The 25829-nt window shown below is 43.9% G+C and overlaps 1 protein-coding gene across 4 annotated transcripts in view; it reads right to left on the bottom strand.

Moving 5' to 3' along the window:
• LOC112237183 (protein unc-13 homolog C-like) overlaps nucleotides 1-25829 on the bottom strand; it is a 261928-nt gene that overhangs the window by 219973 nt on the left and 16126 nt on the right. For all 4 annotated transcript variants that reach the window (XM_042321233.1, XM_042321234.1, XM_042321232.1 and 1 more), the window contains exons 2-4: nucleotides 12878-17182; nucleotides 2277-2299; nucleotides 1411-1460 (exon numbers count right to left, since the gene is read on the bottom strand). In XM_042321233.1, coding sequence (XP_042177167.1) covers nucleotides 1411-1460; nucleotides 2277-2299; nucleotides 12878-16919 — 4115 coding nt within the window. In that variant the 5' untranslated portion in view covers nucleotides 16920-17182. The remainder of the gene's footprint in view (nucleotides 1-1410; nucleotides 1461-2276; nucleotides 2300-12877; nucleotides 17183-25829) is intronic.

The raw sequence follows: 25829 nt of genomic DNA, 5'->3' as shown, positions 1-25829 counted from the left end.
AGAGAGACAGAGAGAGAGAGAGAGAGAGAGAGACAGAGAGCGAGAGACAGAGAAGAGAGAGAGAGACAGAGAGACAGAGAGAGAGAGACAGAGAGACAGAGAGAGAGAGACAGAGAGAGAGAGAGAGAGAGACAGAGAGACAGAGAGAGAGAGAAGAAAGAGAGAGACAGAGAGAGAGACAGAGAGACAGAGAGACAGAGAGAGAGAGAGAGAGAGAGACAGAGAGCGAGAGACAGAGAAAGAGAGAGAGAGACAGAGAGACAGAGAGAGAGAGACAGAGAGACAGAGAGAGAGAGACAGAGAGAGAGAGACAGAGAGACAGAGAGAGAGAGAGAGAGAGATAGAGAGAAAGAGAGAGACAGAGAGAGAGACAGAGAGACAGAGAGACAGAGAGACAGAGAGAGACAGAGAGACAGAGAGACAGAGAGAGAGAGAGAGACAGAGAGACAGAGAGAGAGACAGAGAGACAGAGAGAGAGAGACAGAGAGAAAAAGTTGACGGGTGAATAAACTGAATGATCTGAAGAACAAATGTACAAGTTAGGGAGGAGGAATAGAATCAAAACATTCCTACCCATCTAGAGCAGACCTGACCCAGATCTGACCCCAACCCAGACCCAGACCCGACCCAGACCCAGATCTGACCCCGACCCAGACCCAGACCCGACCCAGACCCAGACCCAGACCCGACCCAGACCCAGACCCAGACCAAGGGTTGGTGTTCTGCTAAAGAAGAATTGTATTTATTTTAACAATATAGTGAGCATCCCAAGTGGCACCCTACACTCTTAGAAAAAAGGCTTTCAAAAGTGTTATTCGGCTGTCCCGATAGGTGAACCCTTTTTGGTTCCAAGTAGAACCCTTTCCATGTAAAACCCTTTCTGTGGAAAGAGTTTGACATGGAACCCAAAATATTTCTACCTGGAACCAAAAAGGGTTCTTCAAATAGTTCTCCTATGGGGACAGCTGATGAAGGCTTTTAGGCTTCAGATAGCACTTTTATCTAAGAATGTATTGTCGAGGGCCCATATGGCTCTGGTCAAAAGTAGTGCACTATGGAATAGGGTGGCATTTGGGACACCCCGCTAGATGCACACCTCTCATAGAACATTGAAGTGCTTTAATTTACAAATTCAGTTTGTTCATGGACAGAAGATTAACTGTCAAACACCGATTTGAATATAGTTGCTCTCTTGCAGCTGTACGGCTGCATGGGTTATGGAAAGAAATAACTATTTTAGCTACGCAGACTTTGGGAAACCTTCCATGTTTAGTCGATGCGAATGTCCCAAATGGTACCCTATTCCCTATATAGTACACTACTTTTGACCAGAGCTAGTAGGTCTCTAATCAAAAGTAGTACACTATATAGGAAATAGGGTGCCATTTGGGACAGTCAGAAGTCACTCACCCTCCGACAGCCTGTAGGCCCAGTACTTTGGGATCCAGCACATTGAGAGGCTGCAGAGAGAAGAGAAGTACGACAACACACAGCTAAACATACTGTGGCATGGAACCATTCACAAATAGGAGGTGAGGCAACACAAACACACACACACACACACACACAGCAAACACACACACACAGCAAACACACACAACGGAAAACAAAAGCCCAATTTGGAAAAGTACTGTCCATCTGGAGGTCAGATCAGGACAGAAGTATTAAAGAAATAAACTACAGAGGGAGGAGAGTTGAAGTAGTGTGTGTGTGTGTATGTGTGTGCGTGTGTGTGCGTGTGTGTGTGTGGAGGCTAAGTAGAGCACAGAGGCAGGGAATGGAGATCCCCCTCAGGGCAAGTTGAAAATGATTCCATTTCAATGTGATTTCCTGAGCTGGTATTCAACACTAAGACAATAGAATGTGTCGTTCGTGGTGCTCAGGGCCACAATTTGTTTTATAACACTTCATCCTCTCTGATCCCTTCCCCACCTAAACACAAACACACACACACAAAACAAACATACATTTGGAAATGGACGCAAGCACACACAGAATCGATACACACACGTGCACACAGACACACAGATACACACACACACAGTAGTGAATACAAGACGTTACCACCAAAATCATTCAGAAAAAGAAGGGATAGAGAAACATAAACAATCAACAGTAAAGGTCCACAAGGCACATGTAGCACTTTCAAATGCAACTATAACATGGTCACACACACGCACCTACGCACACACACACACACACACACACACACACACAGATGGAAAGATGGAAATCATGTGGGTCTACATGAATTTGATTCAACAATGATTTTAAACCTTGTTGTGTGGTGGAGGTTTTTCTGAAAAGAGAAAGAAGGAAAGAAGCATAGGAAGTTAGACAGGAGCTTCTTAAACAGTCTGAACTTAGATACAATAATACAGTACTATGTGTTTATGTCTCTAAATACATACAGTATTATACATGTATAAAGTCCCATAACTAGGTACAATACTATGTGTTTATGTCTCTAAATACATACAGTATTATACATGTATGCAGTAACATAACTAGATACAATACTATGTGGTTCTGTCTCAAAATACATTCAGTATTATAAATGTGTACAGTGCCATAACTAGATACAATACTATGTTGTTCAGTTTGGTCTCTAGCATGAGTTCAGTTCCGACCAGAATAGATATAGTACCCGATATTGTACTACATATAGCACTATAAGAACCAGTACTATAGATGTGGTTCAGTTAAGTCTCTAACATGAGTTCAGTTTCTAACAGAATAGATAGAATACTAGATATAGTACTACATATAGCACTATATGATCCAGTACTATAGATGTTGTTCAGTTCAGTCTCTAGCATGAGTTCAGTTCCTAACAGAATAGATAGAGTACTAGATATAGTACTACATGTAGCACTATATGAACCAGTACTGTAGATGTTGTTCAGTTAAGTCTCTAACATGAGTTCAGTTCCTAACAGAATAGATAGAGTACTAGATATAGTACTACATGTAGCACTATATGATCCAGTACTATAGATGTGGTTCAGTTAAGTCTCTAACATGAGTTCAGTTCCTAACAGAATAGATAGAGTACTAGATATAGTACTACATGTAGCACTATATGATCCAGTACTATAGATGTTGTTCAGTTCAGTCTCTTACTACAGTACATAGATACAGCCATATCTGGTGGTGGTCCTGTTGCTCAGTTACTAGAGCTTTGTGATTTATGTCTATATATGAAAAGCGCTCTACAAATGCAATTTATTATTATTATTATTATTATCATCATTAGCAGCAACGCCAAGGTCGGAGGTTAAATTCCTGCAGGGGTCACATACGCATAATAAAAATACATGCACTCACTGGAATGGAAATCCCTTTGGATAAAACATCTGCTAAATTAAAGTGGTATATAGGGATAAACATATTTCAGTACTATAGAGATGTTTCAGTACAGTATTTTTTACTTCAGTTTTTCCCAGCAAATTTATACAGACAGAGACCGTCAGTTTGTGCCGGAGGGATAGTAACTGTGAATAGACACACTGTAACACAGTGAAATAATCCAGTTTCTGCCCCATACAATGTACAATAGAAATACCTATGTACGATATACTGAATTAGCTGGTGTCACACCAATGTACAATGTACTGAATTAACTAGCGTCATACCAATATACCATGTACTATATGGAGGAATGACAATACAATACACTAATACATGGACTGATACTGTAAGTTATTTAGCAGGTGTGATCTCTGAAATTCTGTTAGACATGGTTTTGATTATAGTGTTTTTAATAATGCAGTGCACTGCATGTTTAACTGACAGAAAATGATTGGCGGTGGACAGCTGTACGCTAACCCAAAATAACTTTTATGTCTCTCTATAACCCTAAAGTAAACTACAAACTTCCTTTCAATACACAGGGCTACACCGGACAGTGTCCTACGTGTTGAACCGTTGCTGATAATGTTATAGCCTTAAAGAGATAGCGCTACACATTACAGGGCAGTGTAATGACTTCACTAATGTTCTGCCACTGATAAGTGTCAGCATAATCAAGATCAAATACTGCCACGCATAAAAAACAACACTCAGTGATATACTAGGGCTAAGTCCTACAGCAACATTGACAGAGTGATACATTGTTGCATCCCATTGCCACCCTATTTCCTATATAGTGCACTGCTTTTGGTCAGGGCCCAGTTTACTTTAGGGTTATGGAGAGACATAAAAGTTATCATTGGTTTAGCGTACCGCTGTCCACCACCAATCATTTTCTGTCAGTTAAATAACACGGTCACCACCGATAAATCTATGATTAACGAAAACTTCAACAAGCATTTCTCAACGGCTGGCCATGCCTTCCGCCTGGCTACTCCAACCTCGGCCAACAGCTCCGCCCCCCCGCAGCTACTCGCCCAAGCTTCTCCAGGTTCTCCTTTACCCAAATCCAGATAGCAGATGTTCTGAAAGAGCTACAAAACCTGGACCCGTACAAATCAGCTGGGCGTGACAATCTGGACCCTCTATTTCTGAAACTATCCGCCGCCATTGTCGCAACCCCTATTACCAGCCTGTTCAACCTCTCTTTCATATCGTCTGAGATCCCCAAGGATTGGAAAGCTGCCGCAGTCATCCCCCTCTTCAAAGGGGGAGACACCCTGGACCCAAACTGTTACAGACCTATATCCATCCTGCCCTGCCTATCTAAGGTCTTCGAAAGCCAAGTCAACAAACAGGTCACTGACCATCTCGAATCCCACCGTACCTTCTCCGCTGTGCAATCTGGTTTCCGAGCCGGTCACGAGTGCACCTCAGCCACGCTCAAGGTACTAAACGATATCATAACCGCCATCGATAAAAGACAGTACTGTGCAGCCGTCTTCATCGACCTTGCCAAGGCTTTCGACTCTGTCAATCACCATATTCTTATCGGCAGACTCAGTAGCCTCGGTTTTTCTGATGACTGCCGTGCCTGGTTCACCAACTACTTTGCAGACAGAGTTCAGTGTGTCAAATCGGAGGGCATGCTGTCCGGTCCTCTGGCAGTCTCTATGGGGGTGCCACAGGGTTCAATTCTCGGGCCGACTCTTTTCTCTGTATATATCAATGATGTTGCTCTTGCTGCGGGCGATTGCCTGATCCACCTCTACGCAGACGACACCATTCTATATACTTCCGGCCCGTCCTTGGACACTGTGCTATCTAACCTCCAAACGAGCTTCAATGCCATACAACACTCCTTCCGTGGCCTCCAACTGCTCTTAAACGCTAGTAAAACCAAATGCATGCTTTTCAACTGTTCGCTGCCTGCACCCGCACGCCTGACTAGCATCACCACCCTGGATGGTTCCGATCTTGAATATGTGGACATCTATAAGTACCTAGGTGTCTGGCTAGACTGTAAACTCTCCTTCCAGACTCATATCAAACATCTCCAATCGAAAATCAAATCTAGAGTCAGCTTTCTATTCCGCAACAAAGCCTCCTTCACTCACGCTGCCAAACTTACCCTAGTAAAACTGACTATCATACCGATCCTCGACTTTGGCGATGTCATCTACAAAATAGCTTCCAACACTCTACTCAGCAAACTGGATGCAGTTTATCACAGTGCCATCCGTTTTGTCACTAAAGCACCTTATACCACCCACCACTGCGACCTGTATGCTCTAGTCGGCTGGCCCTCGCTATGTATTCGTCGCCAGACCCACTGGCTCCAGGTCATCTACAAGTCCATGCTAGGTAAAGCTCCGCCTTATCTCAGTTCACTGGTCACGATGGCAACACCCACCCGCAGCACGCACTCCAGCAGGTGTATCTCACTGATCATCCCTAAAGCCAACACCTCATTTGGCCGCCTTTGTTCCAGTTCTCTGCTGCCTGTGACTGGAACGAATTGCAAAAATCGCTGAAGTTGGAGACTTTTATCTCCCTCACCAACTAGCTTTCCTGGTAACAATACATAATGACCAGCAGCTAGCCTTCTGCAGGCTAACAATACAGTATGACCAGCAGCTAGCCTTCTGCAGGCTAACAATACAGTATGACCAGCAGCTAGCCTTGATGCAGGCTAACAATACAGTATAATTAGCAGCTAGCCCTCTGAAAGCTAACAATACAGTATGCCAGGCAGCTAGCCTTCTGCAGGCTAACAATACAGTATGACCAGCAGCTAGCTTTGATGCAGGCTAATAATACAGTATAACTAGTAGCTAGCCCTCTGAAGGCTAACAATACAGTATAACTAGTAGCTAGCCCTCTGCAGGCTAACAATACAGTATAACTAGCAGCTAGCCTTCTGCAGGCAAACAATATAACCAGAAGATAGCTTTCCTGGTAACAATACATAATGACCAGCAGCTAGCCTTCTGCAGGCTAACAATACAGTATGACCAGCAGCTAGCCTTCTGCAGGCAAACAATATAACCAGAAGATAGCTTTCCTGGTAACAATACATAATGACCAGCAGCTAGCCTTCTGCAGGCTAACAATATAACCAGAAGCTAGCCGTCTTCAGGCTAACAATATAACCAGAAGCTAGCCGTCTTCAGGCTAACAATATAACCAGAAGCTAGCCGTCTTCAGGCTAACAATATAACTAGAAGCTAGTCGTCTTCAGGCTAACAATATAACCAGAAGCTAGCCGTCTTCAGGCTAACAATATAACCAGAAGCTAGTCGTCTTCAGGCTAACAATATAACCAGAAGCTAGCCGTCTTCAGGCTAGTAATATAATCAGGTGCTGAAGCGCTTCCCATTAGGAGCCTTATGTTTTGGCCAAATTCTCCATCCCACACCCGCACAATTCCAGATTCAATTCATAGATTTAAAGGCATTGGATTGGTTTAAAAATTGGCTGGAGGGAGTCCATGATGGGAAGTGTGCAATTCCACACTTCGTAATAGTCTTCTGCAGGCTGACAATATAACCAGGTAGGCCTACTGACCCTTCCTACCAGGGTCTGTGAGGCTGGGCCTCAATACCAACACACAAATAATTAGAAAAAGTAACAGCGAGAGGGGTGAGAGGGGGGAACGAGAATAGTAGAGGAAGAGAGAGAAGGGAGCGAGTGGAGAGAAAGGGAGAGGAGGGAAGTGAGAGTGAGGAAGAGAAAATAAGAGAAAGAAAAGAGGGAGAGAAGAGAGTCATCTCATGACTCATCACACATTCTCACGCTGATGACATTTAACATAATAATGATATTACAGAAACCATGATAAAGCAATGAAACAGATTCAGTGCACCATTGCATTAGTTATCACTGGCGTACCGGACACCACCTTGTGGGACCTCCCCCACAAGGCAGGAGGTCCCACAAGCTCTGGGGACCATTGCACCTGTCATCAATGTCATTTTGACAGTAACCCTCCAAAAATTAATTCATCAACTTTTTAATTTCCATATGTACTAGGAAGCTATGTGTTTGTTTCTTGGGCTTCAGGAGTGTGACTGAAAAAGTGCCTCAGGCCTTGAAAAGAAAGCATTTAACTGACTGCAAGTAGAAGGGAATATCGGTGAGCAAATGTTGTGGTCAAGGCTACGATGGTGCCATTGTAATGAGTGGAGCTTACTCAGGTGTTCAAAAGCTCACTTCAGACCGACAGCCTAATGCTTCTTAGTAGGTCTTTATGAGTTTTAGCTTAGAAAACAATCTCTCTGCAGTAGTAACAGTTACAGGGATAGTAAAAACAGCATGATTGCCATAGCAACATCAGGTAAGCTGCAGGGGGAGTGGTGCTTCAAATACAGCAGTTCTGCAACAGCTTTAATTGAGCCTCTCATTATCCTTAATTGCCGGCCTCAACACGTTACGAAAAGAGATTTACTGCGTAAGAAGCTCTGGGGACAGGTAATCTGGATACTGGACAGTCAATAAATTGCCAGATGCAAACAAAGTATCGTCTTTAGCAGACAACAGTTCTTGAGGGCTTGAACAAAAAAAGCGGTTTTCGCTTTCATTCATACTAGTGAACCTGCATTTGAGTTGTGGGGTTTCAATATCAACAGTCCCTTATCTCTGGTATATCTTGGCATGCATCATTCAAGACTAAGTTTAAATTGTGTGCAACACAATGGAAATGCAGAATAATGGAAAATGTCTCAGGAAAGACTGTCTAGGTTGGCAATACTCAGTATGCAAAACAGTCCACTACCTGGACTTACAGGTAAAAACATTTGCACACAAATAAGGAGGACTTCAGGAGATCAGGGGAGTGTTTCAAGTAGGAATTCATTTGATTTGATTTAATTTACCTTGAATATTGCAGCCCATTGGTGTAGGCTATTAGCCAGACAAAAGTTCACCAATAAATAGTGGCTGGATTTATTCTCAAGTCGACTTATTTTTTCCTCATTGTTAGGTTATTTTATGTGTAATTTGTATAAAATATTTTGTATAAATAGCAGCTAAATATGGTATTTAGCGATAGACAGTACACTGCATAAGGAAGGGTAATTGACTGTATTATTTGGCAATAATAGGCTGGTTTTACGCACAACTACTTTCTATCCAAGCTGGGAGAAAGCGTGAGGACGGCTCATGTCCTGCAGGTTCAAGTAGCATATACAGGATAGTTATATTGGTAGCTGATTAGTATGCTGTGGCATCAAACATTTATCTTATAATCTGAAATGTTAGAATTTCCAACTTTAATTACTGAACAAGTAATTACATTATTTCCACCAGCCAGCAGTCTAAAAATGGCAGCATTGCGATACCATGCGACACCATGCATAGCTTTGTGAAATGTTTGGTTTAACATGAGAAAATGGAGGGGGGGGCAACTCCGATCTTGTAGGGGGTCCAGAGAAACTGTGTTATGCCAGTGCTAGTTATGGACAGTAGTCTAGTACGCCCTGTCAGTCTGAATGCTTGTAGGATCTGTGGCGTGGTCGTACATGGTAGAAGTAGTGGCTATGTCCATAAATCTGTAGCTACTAGAAATTCAAGTGGGGCCTGCCCAGAATCCGTGGTATCCCATAGGCTGCAGCACTCAAACTCTCTGCATCATGTAACACCATCACTAAAGGAGTCCAATTGCATTTGGGTTGCTTCCTCTTGTGTTGTGGCTGTGGCAGACAGAGGCAGGGAGACGGACTCAAAGCCTCAGCCATTTCCAGTGAGAGAGAAAGACAGAGTCAAAGCTATACAGCCGTTTTTCAAGGAAGGGAGTGAGAGGGACTCCAGCCATTCTCAAGGAGGGAGGAAGACGCTCCACGTTAGCTCAGAATCTCTGTTGATAATCCCTCCCACAGCCTAAACCACTGGAACGTCTGCTGCCAGGGACAGACTGGGACCAGAAATCCAAACATACCAGACAATTTTTACCTTGAGGCCCCCATTATTAGCCAAATATTAATAATTATGTGCATAAAAACCCAATTTAGACCGGCCAACTTGGCTATAGATGGATTAGCCCATCTAGCATTTGCCTGACTGTCCTATGGCTAGTTAGTTTCTGACTACTGCAGATCTGGAGCCAGGGCAGAGCCACAGAGCCAGTCAACTGAGATTTGAACAGCAATCTAGGCCTAGAGTTAGTAGGACCCTATCACAACAATTAACATAACAACACAACTCCCTCTCCTGCTTTCCTTTTTAATGCCACTTTATTGGCATCTTTTATATATAGACGCTTATAGAATGTGGCACAGTGTGCCAGGACCAGGGTCTGCCTTTCTCTGCCTCTCCCAGGAGAAACCATCCGCAGCCAACAGTGGTAGCAGTAGTAGTAGAAAGAGGCTACAGTACACTACCATACAAAACTCATATAAATATTTTAAGCAAGGCTGACCTGGTTAGAGAATGCCCTTGGGAGCCCAAATTAGCATCTCAATACAGTAATGGCAGCTGTAACACTAACACTAACAATAGCAGTGTTAGTAGCAATAGCTGTAGCTGTAAGTAGCTGTAGCTGTATTCATGCATGTACAGTATAGTCGTAGCTGTAGAAATAAAAATAGATTAGGCTCTAGCAATTGCTAAATACATTTTAGTTACCAATAGAAATAAATGTAGCAATGACAATATAACTAGAAACAGAATTAGCAATAGCAATAGAATAAACAATAGCAAAATAACTAGCAAAAGCAAAATAACTAGCAAAAGCAAAATAACTAGCAATAGCAAAATAACTAGCAATGACAAAATAACAAGTAATAACAACAGCAGCAGCATTAGCTGTAGCTGTAGCCATATCTGAACTGGGTAAAATACAAGTGTCTAATACTTTACAATGGTTGAAGTGTGTTTGTTTTAGCTTGCCTGGTAATGGAACCAATTACCAAGGAATAGTGCCCAAGTGCAAAGTACGCCCCCCTGCTTAAAGATCAAGTCTTTGAAAATATGTACTGTATGTATTTATATTTAATATAATGTATCTATAATAAAGGGGTATGTTGTGTCCTTACATAATATATAGGTGTGAGTATGCTGTATCCATTAGCCTATACTGTATATTTCATTTAGTGTGAGTTCGTTGTATCCAATATACTGTGTACATGATCTACTGCTGTAACTGTGAATGCGTGTGTGTTTGTGTGTGTGTGTGTGTGTGTGTGTGTTTGTGTGTGTGTGTGTGTGTGTGTGTGTGTGCGTGTGTGTGTGTGTGTGTGCATGCGTGTGTGTGTGTGTGTGTGTGTGCGTATGCTGTGCTGTGAGTGTAGCTGTGCACTATAACTGCTACCACATGTAGGTCAAGAGCTTGTTCAATTAAACAAGAGACAGGCCCCGCCATAGCTCTGATTTAAAAACCTTTCTTCATTCCACTTAAAACAGTTCATTGTTTGCTTCACTAAATGTCACACCCTGGCTTTAGTATTCTGTGTTTTCTTTATCATGTTGGTTAGGCCAGGGTGTGACATGGGTGATTTATGTGTTTTGTTTTGTCTAGGGGTTTTGTAGTCTATGGGGTTGTGTTCAGTTGAGTGTTCTAGGTAAGTCTATGGTTGCCTGGAGTGGTTCTCAATCAGAGGCAGGTGTTTATCGTTGTCTCTGATTGGGAACCATATTTAGGCAGCCATATTCTTTAGGTATCTTGTGGGTGATGGTTCCTGTCCCTGTGTTTTGCACCACTTAGGACTGTTTCGGTTTTTCCACGGTTTCTTATTTTGTATAGTGTTCACGGTTTCATCTTTCATTAAAGATGTTTATAAATAACCACGCTGCATTTTGGTCCTCCTCTCCTTCCCAGGAAGAAAACCGTGACACTAAATCAATAATAACCACTTATACAGACCGAGAAATCATTTTTCTTTGGCCATATGTTTGTCTGATTAAGCTTGCGGTTTTGTCTGCAAACCTGAGCTGCAGAAAAAAGCATTATTCCAGTAAGTCTAATCAGATTCATTAAATCATGTTTTTTTGAGGTGTAACAAAACAGATCTAATATTCACTTTAATCAAAATGAGCATTTTTTAGCAAAATAATAATATAATTTCAGCAGGTTTCATGAGATTCCAGCCATAGTCTAAGGTATACCGGTTGATTATTTAGCAGATCCCAAAGGGGAAATGTAATAGCAGAGCAATAAGACAAATCATATTTTGACATTATCAAACTCTTAAAAGTGGGTCAATGTTCCACTAAAAGCATTGACGGAATTCACAAGAATAGACCTAGTTCACTAAATGGAAAGGGTAATGTGGAGAATAGACCTAGTTCACTAAATGGAAAGGGTAATATGGAGAATAGACCTAGTTCACTAAATGGAAAGGGCAATGTGGAGAATAGACCTAGTTCACTAAATGGAAAGGGTAATGTGGAGAATAGACCTAGTTCACTAAATGGAAAGGGTAATGTGGAGAATAGACCTAGTTCACTAAATGGAAAGGGTAATGTGGAGAATAGACCTAGTTCACTAAATGGAAAGGGTAATGTGGAGAATAGACCTAGTTCACTAAATGGAAAGGGTAATGTGGCTCCAGGCATGGTAAACACACACACCTTGAATTTGAGGTTCAGTTTTTAGTTCATATTTCTAAGCTGTCAGAAACAGTGAGTTCTTTTGCTTTCATTGTCCGAATATCCCTGATGGTCGATGATAATGGATGGAATCCATGTTGTTTGAGTCTGCGCTAATCTGATTGCATTGTTCCCTGGAACATGGGTGTTGTACCGTTTTAGATCCATAAAATGTTCATGAGGAAGAGACATACTCACTAAAACTCTCCAACTGAAAAAAGCCGCTTGTATTCTAAAATAAAAATCCATCCGTTTAAGTCAGCTGTAAAGTGCTGCACCATGAGGATTATGTTATACATACCTCTAACCCTGACACTAACCTTGCCCACCTTCAAAGAAAACAGTCGTCCCTTCATATTAGCATCAAGCACAAAATCAATGACCAATTCCAGAAGATGCCAGGAGCAAATCAAACAGTCAAAGTCAACCTAAAAGTCCCTGAAATCCCAACACCGGTGGAACAGATGCTGGGGGTTTCCAGGCGCTCATACATATTCCACTACAGGCCTCAGTCTGATTCTCTACCAAAGACATGTTCAACTGACACCAATCATTCCACATCTCAGATAAATGTCTGTGTTCAAATGTCATGGATCAAAGTCAGATAGTACACAAACATATCTATTTTATAGTGCATACTTTACATGCTACTGCACTGTTAACTGTATGATACATACCATAATTTGAACCTTATGACCTGAACTGAGTAAAACTTTCTGCACTACACTGGTACAATGCCAAAGATGAGTAAAGAGAGAAGACAAAGTGTAGCAGCCTGGTCCCAGATCTGTTTGTGCTGTCTTGCAAGATCCAATGGTCAAACTTGGCATGACAACTACCATAGCAGTTGGTTATACAGTACGAACCAGATCAGGTTGTAATGTGTAGTAAAGTGTAGAGTAGTAAAGTGAAGTAAAATGTAGTAAAGAGAAGGTGTAGCTACCTCCAGCCAGGATCTGCTGCTGCAGCTCATCCATCTGCTTCCTGTAGGCCCTCAGCGCAGCCTCCTTAAACGTAGGACGGATTCGCTTTTTGGGCGGAGCCTCTGCAGGCATCTCCTCCTTCTCCGGAATGTTTTTGTTCTCATCCTCTAGGTTTTCCGTCCTCTCCGACGCAGACGCTTCGGAGGTCTCCTCCATCTCATCCCCCTCTTCCATGTCCTCCATTAACTCCTCTTCCTCCTCCTCCTCCTCTTCTTCCTCCTCGTCAGGCTCCTCCACCTCGACATACTCCACCATGGCCTCATACTCTGCTGTGTCCTCTGCTGTGTCCCCCGTCATGGCATCATCAACGTAATCCTCACTGTACTCCTCGTCGTAATGCTCGTCCAGACTACAGTCATACTCCAGAACGACTGCAGCCTCCTGGGTGGCCTCAACTTCATCAGAGTCCTCGTAATCCTGGGTGGTAGCCTCATAGTCTTCAGAGACATAATCCTGAGAGGCATCAGGATCATAATCCAGTATGGGCTCCTCAAACTCCTCTGTCTCTTCTGTGTCGTTGGCGTTGGACCGGTTCTCCAGGTTGGCCAGGACCTGCTCCATCACCCCGACATAGGCGGTCTCGTTGTCCTCCAGCTGGTCACCAGCGGTAGCCTCATCTTCATCTTCAGCCTTGTAGACGAAGGAATCTGTGTAGACGTCTGAGTCGATGGTGGTGCTGGAGTCGTTGGCCGTGGAGGTGGACAGTGTGCAGAAGCGACCCATGAAGGAGCCTGAGTCTGGGGGTGGCTCTGGGGGAGCGGCACTAGGTGGAGGGCCTGACTTCCACACCACCTCCAGGGCTGATTTTGCCTTCTTCAGGGTGGAGCCGAACCCAAAGCTGAAGGATGGAGCTTTGTCGGTGAGGTCGATGCTGAGGCGGCTGCTCCAGGACTTGGGCACCTCTTCTACAACTTTCTCGGACCGGATCTCGCTCTGGCTACGGTACATGGTGGATGACTTGGTCTGGCTCGGTTGGAAGCTGTGTTTGACATCAAGCTCAGGGAATGTTTGGGTGGATAGTTCAGGGGCTTCTTTAGCTGCCATTTTAGGAAGTGTGTTAGATGCCCCTTTAGGAACCATTTTAGGTGTCTCTTTTGGACGAGTTTTAGAAGTGTCTTTGGGAAGTATTTTCACAGCCTCTTTTGGACTTGTTTTGGGAGTGTCTTTTGGACTTGTTTTGGGAGTTTCTTTTGGGCTTGTTTTGGGAGTGTCTTTCAGAGGTGTTTTAGGAGCCTCTGTATGAATAGCTTTAACAATTTCTTTAGGAGGTGTTTTAACATTCTCTTTAGGAATCATTTTGGCTGTTTCTCTTAGTTTAATAGTTTTAGCAGCTTCTTCAGCAATTGATTTAGCAACCTCTTTTGCCGGTTTAGAAGTCACTTTATAAATAGTGTTAGAAACCTCTTTAGGAATAGTTTTAGCAACCTCTTTAGGAATAGGTTTAGCAACCTCTTTAGGAATAGTTTTAGCAACCTCTTTAGGTGTTTTAGCAACCTCTTTAGGAATGGGTTTAGCAACCTCTTTAGGTGTTTTGGCAACCTCTTTAGGAATAATTTTAGCAACCTCTTTAGGAATAGTTTTAGCAACCTCTTTCGGAATAGTCTTAGCAATCTCTTTAGGAACAGTTTTAGCTAACTCTTTAGGAGGTGTTTTAGCTTTAGGAGCTGCTTTATAAGTGTCTTTAGGAAGTGTTTTAGCAGTCTCTTTAGCTTTAGGCTTATGGACAGGTGGTGTTACAACAGGTTCTTTCGCTACGATAGGGGCTGTATAAAGAGTAGTCGGGGGAGCACTACTCAGCCGGGGACTCTCTAGTTGGGTGATCTCCAGTGGGGCAGTGTCCAAGAGGGTGCTTTCCACCATATCCAACATGAAAGTCTCCTCCCCTTCAAATGCCAGGTCCACCTCCTGACACTTGGTGATGTTCTCAGGGAAGCCAGGGATGGCAGCTGGGTCAAAGGGGCTGCTGACCTCAGACACCAGGTTCTGCTCTGTGGAAGCGTCCAGCCCAGAGTCTGCTCCCTGCTCCAGGTGAGGCCAGTCCTTCCATGGGGAGAGGTCTCCCTGCAGAGACAGCTGTGAGCCGCTGTAATGGCTCCTATCCCCAGACATGCAGATCAGCCCATTGCTCACCCCACTGTCGATGGTCTCGGTGGTCTCGGCCTCGTTGGGCTCAGCGTACGGAGGGTTCTCCTGGCTGAGGGTCTGGCTGGCATACCATGATGACGCCATGTCCTCCTGCTTCCTCTGCCACAGCTCCTGGTCTGAGGAGGATAGTAGAGAGCTGCCATTGGGCCGGCTGAAGTACTGGCTCTCTGAGAAGTCTTCAGAGTAGGACTGGCAGAGCTTGGAGCAGTCAGACTCGGAGCGGCTGAGCTTGGGTGTGGAGTAGTCGCTCTGAGAAAGCCAGCCGGGGGTGAGGTCCCCATAGTAGGGCTTGGAGGCTTTGTCAGACTCATCATAGGAGTCATCAGCGTAGTGAACTGAGGCAGAGTAGCCTGCCTCATCCGCAGACCGGCTACCGTGCTCATGGTGACCGTGCCTCTTTTTATCTGCTTTATGTTTGTGAACGGGCTTAGACACCACCATTGCATATTTGTTCCTGTTTAGTTCGTCTAGCTCCTTGTCACTGTCCATAGAGTCCCAGTCATCACTCTCAGCTTTGTCCTTGGCTGAGACCTTAATGTCCATGCTCTCGTAGGTTTGAGAAGAGGACATTTCTCCTTTATCTTTCTTTTCCTTCACATCATGAGTCGTTAAGCTATCAGTGGATACAGATATACCAGTCCCCTTCAGTTTGTAGCATTTTTTCAAAACTAAATCTCTATCTGAGGGGGTTGAGAATATTACAATAATAGGCCTAGGTTTTGCATTGGAACATTCTCTTTGTTGCCCTAACCGATGGGCTAGCTCTATTTTAAGTGTTTTATGTGCATCAGCAAATCCCATTTTGTCCTTTAGAATGTGATAGATGAGACTTTCAGTTTTCTCCAGCTTCTCCTCAGGGACGTTTATGAACCTCAGACTGGCCTTGTTGGCCTGGTGGCTGACCTGCTTGATGTAGTCGTGGATGTCTCGCGTCTCTCTCCGGGACTGGACAAAGCCAGTACGCAGTTGTTCGATCTCGGTCTGCACCACCTCCACACTGGAGGAGATCTCGTCGATGGAGTTCTTCAGGGCATTGACGTGTCCCCTGAGCTCTGAAAGCTCTGTCTCGATCTGGCTGATGCCCTGCAGCTCCTTAAAGATCATCTCCATCACATCCTGGGTTTGGTTGATGCAGCCTGTAGAGCTGGAGCCGGCTTCTAAGGCAGAGGTCGACTTCTGCTGCCTCCCAGCCCGGTCCAGGGACTTGCTCCGGATACCCAGGGTCTTCCTCCAGTTGCTCACCTCGGAGTCCGAAGACACGCACTCCTGACTCTTTTTCCATTTCCTCAGCTTGCGTAGCGCGCCAAGTCGGAGAGTGTGCAGACTTGACCGCTCCACCCTCTCACCCTCTGAGCTGCCATCGGAGGGCGCCAGACTAATGAGGCTCTTCCTGTTCCGTCTCACTGGCATGGTGTGAGATTTCTGCTCATCGAATCTACGCACAGGTTTGGCCTCGCTCAGGGAGTCAGAGTATTCGCTATTGATAGAGAGGATCTCCTGGAAGATACTCTCATTATTGTTCAGCAGAAGAGTGTTTTTCGGGAGTCCGTTCGCTATCGCTACACGGTAACTGAAAGTCGGTGAGAGAGATGAGCAGTCGTTTTTTCCGTCGTCTAATTCAAGAGAGATGTTACGCGCCGAAGAGCATTTGCTGATATTTTTCACTGTGGTTTTCAGAGTTGTGGAGAGTGTCTGCGTCAGGTTACCTTGGTCATGCAAATCAATGGTGGTCAATTTGGGCTCTTTATTGTCGCTACTCTCTTTCTTCTTTGTGGGATTCGCCAATTTCTTTGTAAACATTCCTTTGCAAATCTTCACGATATAAGATGATAGGGTCTGGAGCAGGGCAGAAACCATGGAAGGCAATGCTTTGAGAGACGTCTATTAAAGATGCAGTGGAGCAGCTCTGCTCGGACTGAGGAGCCAGTGGTGGAGGAGCCAGCGGTGGTGTTGTTGGAGGAGGGGGAGGAGGGAGGAGGGAGCGTCAACCCCCAGGCAGACACAACTCTGACAGGCTTGCGTAGATGAGCTTGTGTCAAAACTCCAACTCTGTATATCCGAGTGGTGGACGGGAATCACTGTGAAATCCACTGGCTCTCCACAGGACCAGATGCATTGCTCTGCAAAAAGAGAGAAACAATAGGAACTGTTAGTAAAGGCATAGAAGAAAGATACTGTAGCATATAGATACTATAACAGAGATACTCTAGCACAGATACTATAACACATTGGAACTATAGAAAAGATGTACTATCACACATACATAATTTAGTACAGTGATACTCTAGCACACAGACACTCCAGCAAACACAGATATACTAGTACACAGATATACTAGCACACAGAAATACTAGCACACATATATACTAGCATACAGAGATACTAGCACACATATATACTAGTACACAGATATATACTAGCACACAGATATACTAGCACACAGAGATACTAGCAGACACATATACTAGCACACAGATATACTAGCATACAGAGATACGAGCAGACATATATACTAGCACACAGATATACTAGCACACAGGGATACTAGCAGACAGATATACTAGCAGACAGAGATACTAGCACACAGATATACTAGCACACAGATATGCAAGCACACAGAGGTACTAGCACACAGATATAATCGCACACAGAGATACTAGCACACAGAGATACTAGCACACAGATATGCTAGGACACAGATATACTAGCACACAGAGATACTAGCATGCAGAGATACTAGCACACAGAGATAGTAGCAGACATATATACTAGCATACAGAGATACTAGCACACAGATATACTAGCACACAGACATACTAGCACACAGAAATACTAGCACACAGATATACTAGCATACAGAGATACTAGCACACAGAGATACTAGCACACAGATATGCTAGGACACAGATATACTAGCACACAGAGATACTAGCATACAGAGATACTAGCACACAGAGATACTAGCACACAGATATGCTAGGACACAGATACTTTATCATCAGATAATATAGCACACAGAGATATTAGGATTGTACAAAGCAAGAAAACATCAATGCTCTTATCATGAAGAAGGATTAATCTGATATCATTGAGGTGAAACCCTGCGCAGTGAGCCACACACAAAAATCCATAATAACTACAGTTTCACACTGGGAAAATCGTCACAGGCTCACTGTGGACCGTCAAAGACTGTAGTAGGATGGGATTCACACAATCCACAACCAATGAGTATGCTTGATTTAATTTGGGTAAAATAAAGTAAGAGGCCCATGCATCACAATAAAAATCAATTTAAGTGAACTGTCCACCATTAGAATCTTCTGCTAGTGCTTTTATGGTGTGTGTGTGTGTGTGTGTGTGTGTGTGTGTGTGTGTGTGTGTGTGTGTGTGTGTGTGTGTGTGTGTGTGTGTGTGTGTGTGTGTGTGTGTGTGTGTGTGTGTGTGTGTGTGTGTGTGTGTGTGTGTGTGTGTGTAGTTTTGTGTATATGTCTGCATACATGCGTGTATGTGTGTGAATGCATATCTTGCGTGTGTGTTTGCGTGAATGTGTAGGCTGTGTGTGTATGTGTGTGTGTATGGATTTCTCACTGTCAATAGAGCCAATGGCCACATTGATTCGCATCCTTTTTTACAGCAGGAGGCAGGCTATAATTACTTCAGTAGTAAAAATGCTCTGATAAGCCACCTCACACACACACACCACACACACCACACACACACATACACATCATAATGCTCCAACACACAATGTCCCCACATACTGCTGTGGAGGCCCGGCTCTCTTGCTCGCCCGAGGTAAATACACAATTACACTCTAACCACGCTAACTAGCTATATTTATTCATCTCAAATTAGAGACTCAGTGAAATGAGTGGGTCTGAACCCGGTGACTGGGTCTAGATAGTACTGAGTGTGCATGGTTTTAATGTGTTCGATATAGTAACGTCATTACTCCCTGACCCAGATCAGTCCTGGTATCTCTACCAGGGCAGACTGAGATATGTTCTGTTTCTGACCCATTACACACCATGCCCCCAGAGGCTGGTGCTTTCTATTCTGGCTCACAAAGATAGCTATTATAGAAAGGTATGGGGGAAATATTGTACATATTATCATTATTATGATTTACATTATGAGAGTTGATCATTGACGTAATATGTTTTTTATTGCCATAGGGCTCTAAGGCAGAAGTAGAGCACTACAATCATTGAAATAACAGAGCTGAGGGCTTTAGCTAATAGTAGTGCAATACTAAGGGAATAAGGGAATAGTGTGCCAATTCAGATTTACACCAGAACTGTGGGATTAGGTGCCCGGACTGAGCAACACAGGGATGAACCCCAAAGCCTCTCTCTCTGGATGGTATTCTGAAATTAGATCCATGCGCTTATCTTGAGTTTTCACTTAAGTCTCCCATTGTCCAACATCAACGCATGCCTTACACAAATTGTGCACGCTTATCTAAATCCCAAATCAGGCCCCCCATGATTGGCTACCTGTGAATGGCTGGCGAGGGGTGGCTGGATCTGATTGGCTAGCTGTGAGCAGCTAGCAAGGAGTGGCTGGATTTGATTGGTTGGGTGCGATTGGCTAGATGTGAGCGGCTAGCTGTGAGCGAGCAGCTATGAATTTCTGGATGTGATTGGCTAGCTGTGAACGAGTAGCTATGAATTGCTGGATGTGATTGGCTAGCTGTGAGATGGTGGTTGTGATTGACTGTCACTGGCCAGGAGAGGCAGCCAGTGAGAGGGGGCTGTTGTGGAGCTTAAGCCGGCAGCTGCTCCACATCAATTCAGGGGTTTAACCACTGATGCATTCATGGTCTTATGACCACAGAGACAGACTCTCTCTCTCACACTCTCTCTCACACACACACACACACACACACACACACACACACACACACACACACACACACACACACACACACACACACACACACACACACACACACACACACACACACACACACACACACACACACACACACACACACACACAATGCTCACGTGAAATGGGCTGTGAAACATAGCATCAGCGTTAGCCTTTACTGCTGGGCTGTGACCGTGAGCCAGTAGGTCTAACAACAAGGGCTGGGTCGCTTGGCATCAACAACAGACCATTTTGCATTCAACCGGCGTGCTACTTTATATGGTGATAGCTAGGAAATTATTTCAGATGTTACTTTCACAATGTGCTTTTCAATGTGTACTGAAGAAAAATATAAACACAACATGTAAAGTGTTGGTTCCATGTTTCATGAGAGAGGATGGCTTTCACTTCAGCAGTGATAAATTCATGAACTTCTTTGAGGAAAAGATCATGATTATTAGAAAGCAAATTACGGACTCCTCTTTAAATCTGCGTATTCCTTCAAAGCTCAGTTGTCCTGAGTCTGCACAACTCTGCCATTACCTAGGATCAAGAGAGACACTCAAGTGTTTTAGTACTATACTGTATCTCTTGACACAATGATGAAAATAATCATGGCCTCTAAACCTTCAAGCTGCATACTGGACCCTATTCCAACTAAACTACTGAAAGAGCTGCTTCCTGTGCTTGGCCCTCCTATGTTGAACATAATAAACGGCTCTCTATCCACCGGATGTCTACCAAACTTACTAAAAGTGGCAGTAATAAAGCCTCTCTTGAAAAAGCCAAACCTTGACCCAGAAAATATAAAAAACTATCAGCCTATATCGAATCTTCCATTCCTCTCAACATTTTTAGAAAAGGCTGTTGCGCAGCAACTCACTGCCTTCCTGAAGACAAACAATGTATACGAAATGCTTCAGTCTGGTTTTAGACCCCATCATAGCACTGAGACTGCACTTGTGAAGGTGGTAAATGACCTTTTAATGGCATCAGACCGAGGCTCTGCATCTGTCCTCGTGCTCCTAGACCTTAGTGCTGCTTTTGATACCATCAATCACCACATTCTTTTGGAGAGATTGGAAACCCAAATTGGTCTACACGGACAAGTTCTGGCCTGGTTTAGATCTTATCTGTCAGAAAGATATCAGTTTGTCTCTGTGAATGGTTTGTCCTCTGACAAATCAACTGTAAATTTCGGTGTTCCTCAAGGTTCCGTTTTAGGACCACTATTGTTTTCACTATATATTTTACCTCTTGGGGATGTCATTCGAAAACATAATGTTAACTTTCACTGCTATGCGGATGACACACAGCTGTACATTTCAATGAAACATGGTGAAGCCCCAAAATTGCCCTCGCTAGAAGCATGTGTTTCAGACATAAGGAAGTGGATGGCTGCAAACGTTCTACTTTTAAACTTGGACAAAACAGAGATGCTTGTTCAAGGTCCCAAGAAACAAAGAGATCTTCTGTTGAATCTGACAATTAATCTTAATGGTTGTGCAGTCGTCTCAAATAAAACTGTGAAGGACCTCAGCGTTTCTCTGGACCCTGATCTCTCTTTTGAAGAACATATCAAGACCATTTCAAGGACAGCTTTTTTCCATCTACGTAACATTGCAAAAATCAGAAACTTTCTGTCCAAAAATGATGCAGAAAAATTAATCCATGCTTTTGTCACTTCTAGGTTAGACTACTGCAATGCTCTACTTTCCAGCTACCCGGATAAAGCACTAAATAAACTTCAGTTAGTGCTAAATACGTCTGCTAGAATCCTGACTAGAACCAAAAAATGTAATCATATTACTCCAGTGCTAGCCTCCCTACACTGGCTTCCTGTCAAGGCAAGGGCTGATTTCAAGGTTTTACTGCTAACCTACAAAGCATTACATGGGCTTGCTCCTACCTATCTCTCTGATTTGGTCCTGCCGTACATACCTACACGTACGCTACGGTCACAAGACGCAGGCCTCCTAATTGTCCCTAGAATTTCTAAGCAAACAGCTGGAGGCAGGGCTTTCTCCGATAGAGCTCCATTTTTATGGAACGGTCTGCCTACCCATGTAAGAGACGCAAACTCGGTCTCAACCTTTAAGTCTTTACTGAAGACTCATCTCTTCAGTGGGTCATATGATTGAGTGTAGTCTGGCCCAGGAGTGGGAAGGTGAACGGAAAGACTCTGGAGCAACAAACCGCCCTTGCTGTCTCTGCCTGGCCGGTTCCCCTCTTTCCACTGGGATTCTCTGCCTTTAACCCTATTACAGGGGCTGAGTCACTGGCTTACTGGGGCTCTTTCATACCGTCCCTGGGAGGGGTGCGTCACCTGAGTGGGTTGAGTCACTGATGTGATCTTCCTGTCTGGGTTGGCGCCCCCCCTTGGGTTGTGCCGTGGCGGAGATCTTTGTGGGCTATACTTGGCCTTGTCTCAGGACGGTAAGTTGATGGTTGAAGATATCCCTCTAGTGGTGTGGGGGCTGTGCTTTGGCAAAGTGGGTGGGGTTATATCCTTCCTGTTTGGCCCTGTACGGGGGTGTCCTCGGATGGGGCCACAGTGTCTCCTGACCCCTCCTGTCTCAGCCTCCAGTATTTATGCTGCAGTAGTTTATGTGTCGGGGGGCTAGGGTCAGTTTGTTATATCTGGAGTACTTCTCCTGTCCTATTTGGTGTCCTGTGTGAATTTAAGTCTGCTCTCTCTAATTCTTTCTTTCTCTCTTTCTTTCTCTCTCTCGGAGGACCTGAGCCCTAGGACCATGCCTCAGGACTACCTGACATGATGACTCCTTGCTGTCCCCAGTCCGCCTGGCCGTGCTGCTGCTCCAGTTTCAACTGTTCTGCCCTATTATTATTGGACCATGCTGGTCATTTATGAACATTTGAACATCTTGACCATGTTCTGTTATAATCTCCACCCGGCACAGCCAGAAGAGGACTGGCCACCCCACATAGCCTGGTTCCTCTCTAGGTTTCTTCCTAGGTTTTGGCCTTTCTAGGGAGTTTTTCCTAGCCGCCGTGCTTCTACACCTGCATTGCTTGCTGTTTGGGGTTTTAGGCTGGGTTTCTGTACAGCACTTTGATATATCATCTGATGTACGAAGGGCTATATAAATACATTTGATTTGATTTGATTTGATGAGCTGAAATAAAAGATCCCAGAAAAGTTCTATACACACAAAAATCTAGTGAGCATTTCACTTTTGCCAGATAATCCATTCACCTGACAAGTGTGGCATATCAAGAAGCTGATTATACATTACACAGGTGCACCTTGTGCTGGGGACAATAAAAGGCCACTCTAAATTTTGTCACACAATACAATGCCACAGATGTCTCAAGTTTTGAGGGACCATGCAATTGGCATACTGACTGCAGGAATGTCCACCAGAGCTGTTGCCAGATAATTTAATGTTAATTTCTATACCATAAGCCGACTCCAACAACGTTTTATAGAATTTGGCAGTATGTCCAACCGACAACGTGTAACCACGCCAGACCTGGACCTCCACACCCGTCTTCTTCTCCTGCGAGATTATCTGTGACCAGCCACCCAGACAGCTGATGAAACTGTGGGTTGCACAACCGAAGAATTTCTGCACAAACTGCTCATCTGCGTGCTCGTCGTCCTCAGCAGGGTCTTGACCTGACTGCAGTTTGGCTTTGTAACTGACTTCAGTGGACAAATGCTCACCTTCGATGGCCACTGGCACAACTGCATTTTATGGATGGCTATTCGAATGCACAGAGATACTGTGACGAGATCCTGAGGCCCACTGTCGCCGCAATCACCTTATGTTTCAGCATGATAATGCACGGCCCCATGTCGCAAGGATCTGTACACAATTCCTGGAAGCTGAAATGTCCCAGTTCTTCTATGGCCTGCATACTCACCAGACATGTCACCACCAATTGAGCATGTTTGGGATGCTCTGGATCGACGTGTATGACAGCTTGTTCCAGTTTCTGCCAATATCCAGCAACTTCGCATAGCCATCGAAGAGGAGTGGGACAATATTCCATAGGTCACAATCAAGAGCCTGATCAACTCTATGTGAAGGACATGAGGAAAATGGTGGTCACACCAGATACTGACTGGTTTTCTGATCCAAGCCCCAACTTTTTTTTTAAGGTATCAGTGACGAACAGATGCATATCTGTATTCCTAGTCATGTGAACTCCATAGATTAGGGCCTAATAATTAATTTATATTGACTGATTTGAATGTTTCGTTTACAGTATTTTCAGTGTATTTAGTAACGTAAGGAGCTAAAAAGCCTGGTGTAGGGATTAAGTCTCTGTAGAATTAACATATAATCTCCATGCAAAGTCTCCTTAGGCTACAAATACATCCCACATATTGCACATATGAACCCTTGCAACATTTTTTCCCCCCATTTAGTAAAATGTTGGGGACATGACATACTTCTAGTTGTATAGTCAATATAAGTGTTGGTATTACAAAGCTACAGCCTGCAACTAGAACCTCAGAAAGTGTCGTCCCTAATATAATATAAAGGGAAACAACTGTCATTACAGATGTGTACTAAGATCTTTTACTGGTTGTGTCCCAAATAGCACCTATTCCCTATATACTGTAGTGTGCACTAATTTTAATTAGAGCCCTATGGTACACTATATAGGGTATAGGGTGCCATTTTGGATACACACACAGTGCTGGGCTGTGACTGATTGACACTGCTCCTTCTCCAATGTAATGTGACTGTAATGCAATTGTCTTCTCTGAGAGGTCAGGGTTCTCCAGGGCTCCGTCCCACACGGCCCCCTATTCCCTACATAGTGCACTACTCTTAACCAGGGCTCTGATCAAAAGTAGTGCACTATGTATGGAACAGGGGGCCATTTGGGATGGAGCCCAGTTCACCACTCATCCGTGGGATGTTCTGCCTGGACTCTGGCCAGACAGACCTGCAGTCCAGGGCTCCTTTTCCAGACCCAGATTAAGCCTATCACTCCTGGACCTCAAAACACTCACTGTCCCAGGAGGACCACTTTGGAAATAATAGTTTTCATTAATTCATTCATGTGCTATCCTCTGGGACTGGGATAGAATACTCTACACTTATCTTTCATGTTATTTACGTGTCACGCCCTGACCTTAGAGAGCCGTTTTATTTCTCTATTTGGTGAGGTCAGGGTGTGATATGGGGTGGGCATTCTATGTTTTGTATTTCTTTGGTTTTGGCCGAGTGTGGTTATTATTTGTAACCCAAAATAACATAGAATACAATCACATATGTATTATATTATATTCTATTCCATAATATTCTATTCTATTATTTTCTATTCTATTCGATCTGTTTACTGGCCTGTTCTAAAGTAGAATTAGCCTTTATATGGGTCTTTATGAGAGCACAAAGAGTGGGAGAAGGGAAGAAAATCAGATCTTTACTGTAGGTAGCCAATCCCCGGGCAACACTACCACAGCATGTCACACCCCTGATTTGCAGCTCCCCAATCAGCAGGTCTGTCTGTGAGCTCCAGGAAGCCAGACAGAGATAATCAAGGCCTCAGTGTGAGTTTATGAACTGACGCCAAAACCAAAGATTAGACACGTAGCTATCAACACTCCATTATGATCCTTTCTGTTGTAACAGTGTCCTAGAAAACACTTTATCTTCAAACCATGTGTTTTAACACACTTTTCCAACACCATCTATTTAAGCAAGGCCACAGTGTGAGTTTATGAACTGACGTCAAAACCAAAGATTAGACACATAGCTATCAACACTCCATTATAAACTGGGTGGTTTGAGCCCTGGATGCTGATTGGCTGACAGACGTGGTATATCAGACCATATACCATTTATTTTTACTGCTAATTACGTTGGTAACCTGTTTATAATAGCAGTAAGGCACCTCAGGGGTTTGTGGTATATG

Source organism: Oncorhynchus tshawytscha, linkage group LG04 (genome assembly GCF_018296145.1).
Source record: "Oncorhynchus tshawytscha isolate Ot180627B linkage group LG04, Otsh_v2.0, whole genome shotgun sequence".
Taxonomy (NCBI): domain Eukaryota; kingdom Metazoa; phylum Chordata; class Actinopteri; order Salmoniformes; family Salmonidae; genus Oncorhynchus; species Oncorhynchus tshawytscha.
This window is presented reverse-complemented; position numbering and strand designations above follow the sequence as displayed.